General features: G+C 34.2%; 1 protein-coding gene across 1 annotated transcript; it reads right to left on the reverse strand.

Moving 5' to 3' along the window:
- Nucleotides 1-2,190: 2,190 nt before the first annotated feature.
- Nucleotides 2,191-8,818, reverse strand: ECSIT (evolutionarily conserved signaling intermediate in Toll pathway, mitochondrial). Its single transcript, XM_071587688.1, has 4 exons — nt 8,042-8,818; nt 7,648-7,874; nt 7,229-7,442; nt 2,191-2,699 (listed from the first exon to the last, which is right to left on the reverse strand). The coding sequence occupies exons 1-4, from the start codon at nt 8,514-8,516 to the stop codon at nt 2,374-2,376; spliced, it is 1,242 nt and encodes a 413-aa protein (XP_071443789.1). The 5' UTR covers nt 8,517-8,818; the 3' UTR covers nt 2,191-2,373.
- Between the last annotated feature and the right edge of the window lie 4,608 nt (nt 8,819-13,426).

Consider the following 13,426-nt stretch of genomic DNA (forward strand, 5'->3'; position numbering starts at 1 on the left):
TGTGATGTGGTTTTTATTCAGCCAGATTCACAGTCATTCTCTACGTAACACATGGCTATTTTCTGCCAATTATTAGGTAAAAGTCTGTGATGGTTCTTCAATTCTTGTTTGCCAGTTGATGTTTGCCCTTGAATTATTTTCTACATGTGTCAATTGTTGAATGAATATATGCTCTGATAAGAGTCGAAAAAAATTTGAGAAGAGAAAATCATTGGCAGAAGGTGTGGAATTTTGTGACAACCAGTGAAAGTCTCCAATTTTATGAATCCATAAAAAGCACAGCCATTGTGAGTGCCACATAATGGGGTATAGTTTTGCATAATTCCATTTTAGAAGTCAGTTAGCCTATGGGGATAGATAATATGATTCATGGAAGAGATTAGGAAAACACTTTTGATATGTTTAAAATTATTTTCTTACATCATTTGGAAGTAATATTAACTTACCAAATAAAATAATGACACTCATAAAGTGCTATTTTTTGTTCAAAATAAATGCAAATAAAGTCGATTGAAAATTATTTCTTGTGTATATCCCTACATACTGTTTATTTACTATGTATTTTAAATTACCTATAATCATGGTGACACTTTCCTCAGTCGATAAAAGTTGGTAGGATATCCTTTACATTTACACTAATAAATGAAAAATTAGATGCAAATATTTTGCTTACTTTACTAACAGAAAACCGAAAAATTCATGTGAAAACAATGCCCGTTGATTCATGTATGTCATTAAAATTCTCCAGAGTTGATATTGATGATAAAAATGACAATGGCCATATGTATCCTTGACACACTAGTTTTTCTCCATAAATATATGCACCATTTCCAAACAAAAAACTAAATAGCTTTGTAATTTCTCATGAGGCCTTATTTTATGCAGCAAAGCAAAGGTTTTCCTTTTTTTACAGGGTTCTACTTATAATGTTAGCAATTTGCATGTATGAGCCCTCTTATTTGTTTCCTGACAAAATGTATTTGAAGCTGTTCAGACATGATGTAGCTAAATGTGATTTGTTAATACCTTCCTTGGGTATTTCATCCAGTGGTGACAACCACCCCACTCCCTCTCTTCTTTCAATTCACTAAGCATTGAATGACATGGGTCATGGTTTAATGATACATGCAATGGATTCATTGAGAAAATAGGGCAGAGTTCAGTATGTATCCAATTTGTCCTGAATTATTAAGTCTACTCTTTAATTCCAAAATTAATTTTTAAAACTAATTTTTTTAAGGTTTCATAATTATATATTAATATTTCCTGCTCTCTAAGGGTAGCCAGTGAATGTGAAATACAGATATTACGTGGAAAGTTGGGGTTTTTTTTGGGTTGTGGTCTGCTGTGTCTGGTTATAATTATTATCATCATCAATACTTCCATTATAGTACAAATTCCAATATTTCCTGAAAAAACATTAAAAATAACTAAAGCAACTCAGAATAACGTCAATGATTTAACTCCTTACACCCTTTTCTTCTCCAGCTCTCTTTCTTACTTCATTTGTGCCAAGTAAAGTAACAATTTTTTTACCTATACTCTCTTCTGCAAAAGCCTACACCTATCATTCTCCTCAGCTGACCATTCTATGACTTTTCAAGACCTCAAATCGTTTTTACTACTGTAATGAATTCCCTCTCCATCTACCATATAAAAAACTTCTTCAATCTGTCTTCATCACAGACCAGTCGGCAAATAAATAGCCATAAACATTAAGTTATTGTTACTATCATACAAAGATCAGACACTGTGCATGTAAGTGAATGTACTATTTATAATATCATCAGTAACATTTATAATGATTTAATATTGATGTTGTGTGGCCTTAATGAAACACTTTAGGACATGGGGCCTCTTACAAAGGACAATAATGCTTGGAAGTTCGCTAAAAAGTCACTTTTTCTAATGCTAAGCAATTGCCCAAGTGAAAATACTCTTCCAAGTGTTTGATGGTGTGCAAAGTATCATTTGAATAACTTGTAATACTGTAAAGAATGGATGCTCAATAAATAATTTGATTCAAGGTACGATTAGGTATTTATCTGAAGGATAGTTGTCACATCTATTCCTCATTCCCTAGTTCATTTGGTATTTTGGGTGCCCATATTTTCTTTTGTAAGAATTTCATTTAATATTTTTAATTTGTCATTTTTATAGTAAATTTTTCATACCATTTAGTCACAAAACAAGGTTGGATATCTATTTTATTATCGAAAAGGATTTGGTGTGGTGTGCATATAATGCATTATTTTACACAGACTCTCATTTAGTCATAATTTCACGTAATGACATTTCTAAAATAACAATATTTAACAGATATTTTGATTTGGCCATATACACTGTTTAATAAAATTTAATGCTAAACAATGATCATACTTTACTTCTATCTTGGTTGTCACTACCATCATCATTGATAAATATTTTTTCACCGGATCCTTTATCCTCCCCCTCTTCCTGATTAATAGGCACAATTTCTCCTACTGGTGAACGAAGAGAAAACAAAATTGGTATGGATCCAAGACGTGGATTAGACCTCTGCAGAACTCTAATCCAAGAAAGAAGGGAAGATCGGCTTGATGTACCAGTAGCACACATTCCAAGAATTGTCCCTTCCTCTTGTTCATGCATACTTTGTAGCAACTGGAGAGATGATTCTGACATTGGCTCATCCAAAGGTGTTTTTAGCCCACTCACATCTGTTAAAGAAAAACAATTAGGCCACACAGAATAAGCATTTACGTATGCTCTGGAGTAATCAAAACATTTATATTAACATTTAAGATGCATATGAAAGAGTGGTACAGGAAAGATTAATGCTTGTCCCAAACTAGTATGTATCTAAGTAAGAAAGCTAAAGACATTATACCAGTTAATCAGCAAATACATATTTATAACACATAATGCTTCTTCGAGAAGTAGCTTCAGGAAAGAAGGTATGTACTGCCACCAAATTTAATTTCACACTGAAATGAAACTATGGGCTGCGCAATATTGCATTACAGTTTTAACACCAAGAGAGGGTATAGGAGACATAATGAGGAACAGTGAAAACTGCCTACAGCAGAATCATACACAGCCAGAAAAATTTTGGCCCCATGGTGTTCATCAACTTAGTACAACTTGAAAACTACGTAGATGTGCTGGAAAAATTGGCATTTTATATCAACACCTTAATGTTGAAAAATTCATGTAAGGTCTATCATTTTGATATATTCCAGAAATGTTACTAGTTTTCACTCAGGTATCTCTGTTCTTCGTTAATTATCTATTTTTTGGATGTTTTGAAATCATGTTTATCTCACTATCATCAGTAATCACTCTTCCTTCATTCTTTTCATTGACTCACCAAAATTTTTCAAAAATGCTATGAATCTAACACCAACACTTCACTTCCTTCAGGGTACTTATGTAATGAAAACATAAAAGACACTTTCTCAATACTTGTAGGTTCGACGTCAACCCTTTTCAGACTAATTGAAAGTATGAGTAAATATTTTTGGTTCTTACAAATATCATAGCTTCACCAATTAAACTCCATTTATTAAATTTTGAAGATAATTGTTTGTGGAAGGCAACAGAAAACCACCACGTTATTCTCCCTAGAATATGCACCCTTGCATTCAAATATGACTCGATGGCTTTCCTCCCCATAAAATATTCCAAAGGAAAACTAGTCCCACACTCGGATCTCCGGATGCGGACTACTGGGAGGGGAACATCAGTCAAGGTGGATAAATGCAGAATAGGGATATGGAATGTTGGGTCATTAGGGGTGTGCGGGAAATTATAAAATGCAAAGATAGAGATGGATAGCCTGGGCATAGACATCCTGGGAGTGAGCAACATTAAGTGGGCACAGGTGAATGGCTTCCGGAGCAACAGCTACAGGGTGATATACTCGGGAGGCAACCAGAAAATTGCAGCTGAAGGCATCATACTCACCAAGAAATTGGTAAAGACAATAACATCATGCTGGCAATATAAAGAAAGGATACTGATTATAAAGTTAGAGGCAGGACCTACGGATACAGCAAAAGTACAGGTGTATATGCCGACTTCCACTCATTCAGATGAGAAAATAGAGTAAGTATAGGAACTGGTAGAGGTTTTAGGAACAGTAAATGGGAAGGAAAACCTTATCATGATGTGTTATTGGAACACAGTGGTTGGCAAGGGACGAGAGGGAAGTAGCATGGGATACTTTGGATTGGGAAAACAAAATGCCCTGGGAGAAAGGCTGAGAAAATTCTGCAACTAGAAAAACATGGTAAATGCAAACATTATCTTCGATCAACATCTGAGAAGAAAATGCACATGGAAAATGCCTGGAGACAAAGCACAATACCACATTGACTACATCCTTGTCAGGAAGAGATAGAAGAACCAAGTTAAGAAGTGTAAGAGCTACCCCGGCGCAGATATAAATAGCCATCACAACCTGGTGATCATGGAAAGCAAACCGCAATACAAAAAGATGAAGAAAAACGCACAGCAACCCAGATGGAACACAAAGATACTGGAAGAAAAGAGCATAAGAGAAAAGTACACCGCGGCCATTAAAAGGCAGATTCGAGGAAATAATGAAAATACCAGCACTGAGGGTTGATGGAGAGAAATGAATATAATTACCAAAGCTGCAGATGAGGTACTTGTGAGTAAGGTGGAAATATAAAGGAAGCCATGAATAACAGCTCAAATAAGGGGTCTCATAGATGAAAGAAGAAAATACAAGAATCCAAAAATGAAAGTGAAGAAGACCTCTATAAACAGTCGTGGAACCAGGTCATACGAGAATGCAAGAAGGCAAAGAAAGAATGGATAGAAAGTTGCTGCAAGGAAATTAATGACAGCATGTAAAAGGGAAATTGCGAGATTGCGTATTAACTAGTGGAGAGGTAATTTGGAGAAAGAAAAACAAAATCACAAAACAACCAAGCCACTAATGGAAAAATATTAATAGATGATGAAGACATTGGGAATAGATGGACCTTGAAACACTCTATCAAGCTCCCTAAACTCCAGAAGATGGCCTAATTAACGATGAAAGCATGATCGGGATCCGCAGATATTACGAAGTGAATTCGACAGAGCTTAGAAACAACAAGGAACCAGGAGTTGACAAAATAAATGGAAAAACGATCAAGGCACTCCGGGTCAAAGCGAAAAATACCCTCTATGGAATAATCATAGATAGCTACGACAGTGGAAGGACACCAGAAGATTTTGAGAAAATTATAATGATTGCAATACTGAAGAAACCAAAAACAGATAAATGTGAATAACACAGAGCATTGAACCTGGTCACTCAAGCATTGAAAATCCTTACTTGGATAATTAGCTGAAGAATAGAAGGAAACTTCTCGGAAAACTAATTCGGATTCAGGAAAAACCGAGGAGCAAGAGAGACAATTCTCAACTTGAGAGTTCTGGCCGAAAAAATGATACACGTAAATAAGCTATTATACCTGGCATTTGTGGACTTGGAGAAGGCCTTCGACGATGTTGAAGGGAACAAGATGTTCCAGATACTACAAGTGCTTGAATTGGACTACAACAACAGAAGAATTATCTATAACCTCTACAAGAATCAGGTTACAATGATGCAAACAAAAATTGAAAGAAATAAAAGAAGCCAAAATAAACAAAGGAGTAAGACAAAGATGCAACCTCTCACCAGCAATATTCAACATATACCTGGAAGAGGCAATAAAAAAAACCCAAGAATTGGGTATCAAAGGAGTCAAGGTAAATGGAGAAAAGTTCAAAATGCTCCAGTTTGCAGACGACATTGCAGTAGAGGTGGAAATGTGAGAGGACCTGAATGCAACTCCAAGTGCCATGGACCAAGTTCTGGGGGAATAAAATATGAACATCAACAAGAAAACTAAAATCCTTCTGCGTGGAAGAGAGAAGCTGAATGCAGATATCACAATTCGAGGGGTGAAACTAGAACAAGTGGAATCCTTCATGTACCTGGGTAGCAGCATAACATGGGATAGAAGTTTGACTGTCATCAAGCAAAGAATAGCCATCAGAGCTAAGAATGCATTCATGAAGAAGAGGCAATTACAATGTTCAAAAAACCTAAGGTTAGAAACAAGGAAGCATTTCGTCAAGACTTTCATGTGGAGCATGGTGCTCTATGGTTCCGAGACTTGGAACATTTGAAAAGGGGACCAGCGAAGAATAGAACCCTTTGAAACATGGTGCTGGAGGAGAATGCTGAAGATTAAATGGACAGACAAAGTAAAGAATGATGATGCATATAGAAGACCAGAGAAAGATAGGACCATATGGAAAACTTACAGCAAAGACAAAATAGACAGATTGAACACACATTGAGGCACAATAGATTGATCAGGAAAATAATAGAAGGAAAAATAGAAGGGAAGACTCCACGAGGAAGACCAAGAGACATGTACATAGGACAAATTAAGAAGGACATAAAACAGAGAAGGTATCAGGGATTGAGGGAATTGACAATGAATAGAGTAGATAGGAGGGCTACAAGAAACCAATCCTAGGAGTGAAATAATGATGATGATGATGAATATAATTTTTGCAAGACAGCAATGAAATTATGGAAAATTAAAGTTGAAAAATGCATATTTACTGAATTTTATAAAATGTATGTTTATATAGTTTCACTAGATGGAGCATCAGGTGTTGGGGAAATGTTGTTTGAGGCCTATTTGAGCAAAGGAGAGGGGAAAGAGTATAGAACATTGTTATCAATTTTATTTTTGGCATTTTTTTTCATTCAATATTTGTCCCAACAGTTGAGCTACACCCACCTCAGTGTAAATAAAATCTTCAGAAAAAATCACTTATGTGCTTCATTGCAAGGAGGTATTCAGCAAATACAGAGGTTTTGTTCCCTTTACAAAAACACATTTAATTTTCAATCATTATTTCAACATTGGGAAACAAAAAAGCCTCACACAACAGGCTCTCCCCCCCTTCCCTTCATAGCTCCCAAACACCTCCAAGCAGAGGTTTCCAAAACACTAACCTAACTGAATTGCTTAGCCCTTCCCCTTAATGACTTTTCTCCTCCTACAAGTGGCACTAAATTTACCTGGCCATGTATTGTAACTATACCTCATCATGTATCTATTAAATCTAGGCAGTGTTTTGACAAAAAACATTTTTTGGAATTAGAAGCACTTTTTCATTTGAATATGAAAATATCTAGCAGCAACAGTTTTAACTTCTTAATACTAACCATCATAATCAGGCAGTTCATCGTCAATTGTGTTAGGTACAGGATCTGATCTTAAAATGAAATAATTGACAGCTTTGTCCCTTAGCCATACTCTAAAAGCTCCTTCCACAAATATAGGATATTTTTCGGAATGGCTTTCAATTAATTCTGCCTGGACCGGACTATGAGCACTGACTAACCAGGTATCTTCATTAGAGTGTTCCACATCTTTGGTCTAAAAATAAATCACATCAAATGGAAAGAATTTAGAACTAAAAACAAAAAAATACTAAAAAAATGCATTTCTTAAAGTTAAGATCACATAGAATAATCCACTTTAATCCTCATGAAATAAACCTGTAATGATACAATATGTCAAAGTGACTTGAGAAGAAACACATTTTCATGTGGACGATTTGAACTTCATATTGCTTGCTTACCTGATAGACTTCAACGACACTTTGAAGATCAACACTACACATTTGTTTCAAGGCCAGGACTGCAAGTTCTAAGCTATCATTGGGCATAATTTTCGGGAGAGGCCATGGATTAATATTATTGAATTTTGGCATCCAGTACATCATTCTCCAGTATTTTCTCACCGGATGTCCAGTTTTTCCAAATATGTTAATCAACATGTCCTCAAGCTCCATATCTGGCATTACACCTAACATATATTTTTGGATAAAATAAAAATTAGACTATGGATACGTTTAATTTCAGCAAATGTTTCCTTCAAATTCAAAGGTAGGAAATGTATACAAATAATTTAGAGTTAACCTGTTAAAGTCCAGTACCATTTATAGTGAAGATTTAACTAAGGTATTGACTTACCATTATCTTCCATTTGCTGTAAGACGTCTATAGCACATTGTTGCTGCTTTGGATAGTGCATGAATTCGGCTTGAAAAGCATTCGTGGGAATAAATTTACCTTTGGGAAAAATATCAATCAAGTTTTTATAAGCTTCAAGGTCTTTGTGTACACCAAAGTCTTCCATGTGCCTAAGAGCTGCATATATGAATTCGACGTGACCGCGTCTCTGAGGAGCTCGAGACTCATAAATCCTAACCATTTCCAAGTAGGTGTCTTTGTTTTTAGTTCCCAATTTTTCAAAAAAATCCCTCTGAACAATTTCACTCTTTTCATTCTTCCAAACAGTTTTCCCAGCAAAAAATGAACGGTTAACATTATGATACGATGCAGTCTTCCAAGAACACTTCACAATTCTATAAATTTCTGGTACCTTCATGCGATTAGCAAAGCACGTTAAACATATAGGATGCACTAATACTCTATTACACCACATGTCAATGTGTACCAAAAGACAACTCAGTTGAACAATTCTAGGATTCACACTTATGAGTTCCCTCCGCAAAGTCCTTATTTACAAATAGTTGCAGCCTTAAACCAAATATCGCGGTGACCTATTATATTACTATGTAAAATTTTCATTGTGCAATTGAAATTACACCGCAGCAGTATTTTGAAAAACATCATCTGTAAAATTCGAGGATATTCGTAGTTTGAAATCAAACTTAAATATCAAATAATTCTATAAATAGAATTACTCGCCGGCACTCCGAATACCCTTGGTCAACATTGTATATTTGTCGGTAATTTGAATCAATGGTAGCGTGAAATTTCTCATAACATACCCAAAGGAATGTTGAAAAACGAAATGCAAATTTCAACTTTCGTAGCGTTTGCAATGTTTTTCCTTACAATTCATAGTAATTTCACCACTACCATCAATGAGTTAATTCTCATTAAACTAATGAAATAACTAAAGCACTTCATATGTCAATGATTTTTCAACGTTCTCATACTTTGACAGGGTTAACTTCAGTGAATTCCGAAACATGCCTTTTTTCCCGCTCAGTGTAATGCTTCTGCTAATTTTTCCCCTTCATGGATACAAATCATGAAAGGAAATAATATCATGATTTCTTTAGTCCTACTGGTGATTAAGATGAATTTTTCATCTATAGACGCGTAACGAATAGTGATGAACTATATTGCAGATAAGTTTAGTTAAATAGTGGGATGATTAGTCAATCAAATCCAGTGTGGTAACTTGTTTCCAATTTCTTGTCATTTAGCGCGTTCCACATTAACCGCTACCTTCTGCCTGTGTTTTTATAAAACAAGTAAATGTTTACAGCAATTTTGTTTAAGTTAAATATTTATTTTTACTAATCAATAAATTTGCTTTTGACTTGAATGAAGTACTGATACCTAGTCCTAAGTATGTAACTTCAGGTCAGTTTAAATGAAAACTCAATCGAGCAGTGGCATCTCAAGCAACTCTGCCTGATTTCAGTAATTAATATTAGAAAGAGCTAGTCTATTTATTAAGCAAATGCAGAATTTAAAATTAAAGGTCTTTCCGTTACGTCTTTAGGGAAAATAAATACAAAATTCATTATTTTAGCTTTATTTAAAAAATAAAATGTTTGAAATTTTAACACAGGTACAATCAATTAGGAGCATATATTTTCAATCCCGATTTATGCTTTGAGGCTTTGTAAAGCTAGCTAATTCACCATGAACCCTCAGTCGATATACACAAGTATACATTTGTTCTCCATGATTTGATAAAACCTTCAGTTCAATGTAACGGTAAGGTATTTTGCTTTGGTGCTGTAAAATGACATCACTTCCAATATTAAATCCAATTGGTGAAAATTTTAAGGTTAAGGTAATATCATAACACATTTGCACAATAAGTTTTTGCATTAGTTTCCAGTTCAAAAAATCAACTGTGTCAATTTTATTATGCATAACAATATTTCTTTTATTCCACCTGATACTCGTGAATATGGATCTAACTTTGACCATCAATCAAGAATTGTAATTGTTTTTAATAAACAATTTTCAGGGATATAAATCATATTTTAACATTTTCTTCTGTATTTTCGAATTAATGTTATATCTTTGGAGGGAAGAGAATACATAAATGTACTAAACATGAGAATAAGTGTACCAACTTAACTGCCTACCTGAACAACAAAGGTCTGTTTTGGAGGTCCATTTCTCTCATATGAAAATTGTCCAAAAAAGAATCCGTCAACATCATCTTCACTTTTAAGACCCTAGTAGAAAAATTACATACATCTCCCTTAAACATACTAAATTCTCGAAGTCAAATAATTTTTAAAGTCAAGAATACGATATGGAAGCTCATGTAAATTTATCTTGCAGGACACCAGCAACAGAAGTATCACAAAAATACACGTCTAAAAAGTGATTCTTTCAAATAACAATAATTTAATATAAGTAATTCATTTGAATATTCAGTCCATGTTTCGAAGGCCTTCAGTAGAGGCACCTCATGGACACAACAGACTCAGCGTATTATTAGTTTTTTAGATATTTATTTACAGGAATAATCCTTTTACAAAAAGAAAGGCAAAAATATATATTAGTTCCAGCATTGTAAAAAATCATTTTTACATGGGTAAAAATAAAATTAAGTTACATGCTCGTCATTGAGAATTAAAATATAATTTAGAATTAAAGAAGAATTTTGATTTGCAATGCGTGAAAGAAATTTTCAGATGGTACACGGATACGCAAGCATACCAGGCTAGATTATTTAATGTAGACAAAATATCAATATTAAATAATATTCCAAATTAAAAAATGGAAACAATAGCAGTAATATAGTATTAGTTACAGGCCAGATGATGATAAATATAATAAATATTAGTAGTAGTAATTAACTAGACCGTGTGGCATCAGTAAGAAAATTTTCTCGATGGGCATTAGGAACAACTTATTGACAAGTGCAAATTTCCACACAGCAATTGATTCTAAAATTCTTCAGATATTTTTAATAACATTTTTTAAGGGATACTGGTGAAATAAAAAATAGGTCAATATAATCACAACATCTCTCATAGTCTGGCTAATAGGCAAGTAGTAAGTGCAATTTTGTGCATAATATCTAATTTCAAAGAGTGCTTCATTCCTTGTGTTAACTGTATGTGATGGCACTTGGAATGATATTGCTCTTAGGAGTTCTAAGGAATCAATCTTGTTATGCAGTAATTTATAAATAAAAGTGATGTTAGTAATTTTTTTACATTTATGCAAGGAGGGAAGATTTGGTAGAGATAACATTTCATGACAGCAACAAAAATCTTTGTGAAGATTGAATTTGAATGTAATTTTGCACATGAATTTTGGGATCATAATGGCTGCCAGAGTTCTGAGAATGTGTAGATCCGATGAATCCGTAGATGAGATGTGCAGAGCTCACGGTCAACCCACAATTACAAGTTTTCCAGGTAAATTGTGCATAAAATCTACGTACCTATAAAAACCTACGTACTCGAATTATGAAGTCTTAGTGTCAGTTCCATCACCATATAAGTACCAGCTTTGAATAACCTCACTTTTTATTTCCTTTGTGCCCAACCAGAATAGTAACTGTCCAGATGCAGGAAAGTGTTGAACAAAGAAATTTCATAAAAAAGCAATTATTGCAATGGGAGAGGAAAGTGATAGCAAGAGATAGGAACTACCATGGGGTGAAGAAAAACCATGGTCCTAGTTTTGAGCAAAAATAATATAATGGTAGCAATCTAAGGGGTTAGATAAAATCAGGAGTCATGAAACTGCAGTAACAAGCTTTGAATAGGTAAAAACAAAAAAAAACCATAAAGAAGCAAATTAATTGCAATTGCTTTCAATTGGGGCATAGTTAAAACTTGAAAAATATACTTGCTAATACTACATGAACAATTATATGTACTATTTTCATTGCCCCACCCATTCTCAAGCCACTTGAAAAATTGTTCAAATCCATGAATGATCATCATTTCATTTTTCATAGGGCTTTTGTTTTCAGATATATTGAAACATTAGGGATTTATTTTCACTGCCTTAATTAAATTGATGAAGGAGGGAATGGCTATATCAAACAGTAAAATACTTTTAGAATTTGGTTTTCACATGTTAACTACAAGATGTGCATCTTGACCATAATTTTAATCATTGTTGAAATTTTTATTGTGAGAAATGATAATAATATATTTCGTTTCTCAACCCCTTTTGCCTTTTAGAATAATTTAGAAGTTTGATTGCATGAATATTCATCAGAAAATTTATGATTTTTGAATCAGTTCGGCTTGCAGATGATGAAGCTTTAATTAGCCAGTCAGCCAAAAGCATATAATCTTGCTGGTATGGATGTTGAGTGAGGTTCTTTAGAAGAGACTAGTGAAAACTTTGGCATAGAGCACTGTTTGGTATGGCTTGGAAACTTGCCATTGGATTGGATATGAGTGGAGTGGATTGGAGGTTTCTGAGATTTTGGTGTGGAGAAGGATGGAAAAGGTAAAACAGGTAGAAAGGAAAACAAAATGAAGAAGTACATCATACGTGGAGGGAGGAGAGAGGCTTACTGGGAGACATCCAAATCAGACAGGAAATGCAGATGCAATATATTTTGAATGATGATGGACTGCTGAAGATTGCATAGAGGGGAGAATGTCAGGCAAAAGGAAAAACATATTGGATAGAATGAAGGGAGGTAGAATTTGTATGGAATTGAAGTTTATTGTGATGTGGTGTGTCAGCCTGAGCCTTGGTAGGAGAGACTTAGAAATGTAGGCACGTTGTCTTGTGTTAATCCAAAACCTGTCTTAAATCGTAGACTGTTGAAATACCAAATATTAATAATTCTAGTTTAGTTTACACCTAAGTCCAATTTACTGAAAATATTCTTCATAAGTATCTAGCCTTAACAGAACAACACCTTGGCTTTGTAGTCAATTACTGTAAAACCATGTACATGTATACTAAGAAAATTGATGACAGATTAGTATAAAAAATTAAATGGTAATTAGTATGAACATAGGTTCTCATTTTTTTGTGAAATGGTTGCCACTTGGCAAGTCCATTTCAATTAAAGCCAAAATAGTCACAACTTACTGAAAATGGGTTGTTATTTTGGCAGGTAAAACTTACATCGCCTGAACTGAATTCCTATTAGTATATCCATTTACTATCACACATAATTTAAATTCTTCTTAAAAAGTACTACAGAAACCTGCAACAGCTAGTTTATTTACTGACCTGTGATTCTCAATGAAAAATGACAGGCAAGAAAAAACCATTTAATTAAACTATTTACCCAGATGGAGAAAATTCTTGGTGCTGAAGTTATACTTCCAGTGGGAGAGAGTACAACTGGAATGTGCTCCATAGTCA

This window comes from Hetaerina americana, unplaced genomic scaffold, assembly GCF_022747635.1.
Source record: "Hetaerina americana unplaced genomic scaffold, ioHetAmer1.1.p SCAF_3, whole genome shotgun sequence".
In the NCBI taxonomy this organism is placed as follows: Eukaryota; Metazoa; Arthropoda; class Insecta; order Odonata; family Calopterygidae; genus Hetaerina; species Hetaerina americana.

Bases quoted from the DNA above. Each gene is read 5' to 3' on its own strand.
- ECSIT (XM_071587688.1), bottom strand. From the start codon at position 8,516: ATGTGGTGTAATAGAGTATTAGTGCATCCTATATGTTTAACGTGCTTT. The intron at 7,443-7,647 runs GTAAGCAAGCAA...ATTTATTTTTAG, and splicing joins GTGTCGTTGAAGTCTATCAG to ACCAAAGATGTGGAACACTC. The intron at 2,700-7,228 runs GTTAGTATTAAG...TTTCTTTAACAG, and splicing joins TGAACTGCCTGATTATGATG to ATGTGAGTGGGCTAAAAACA.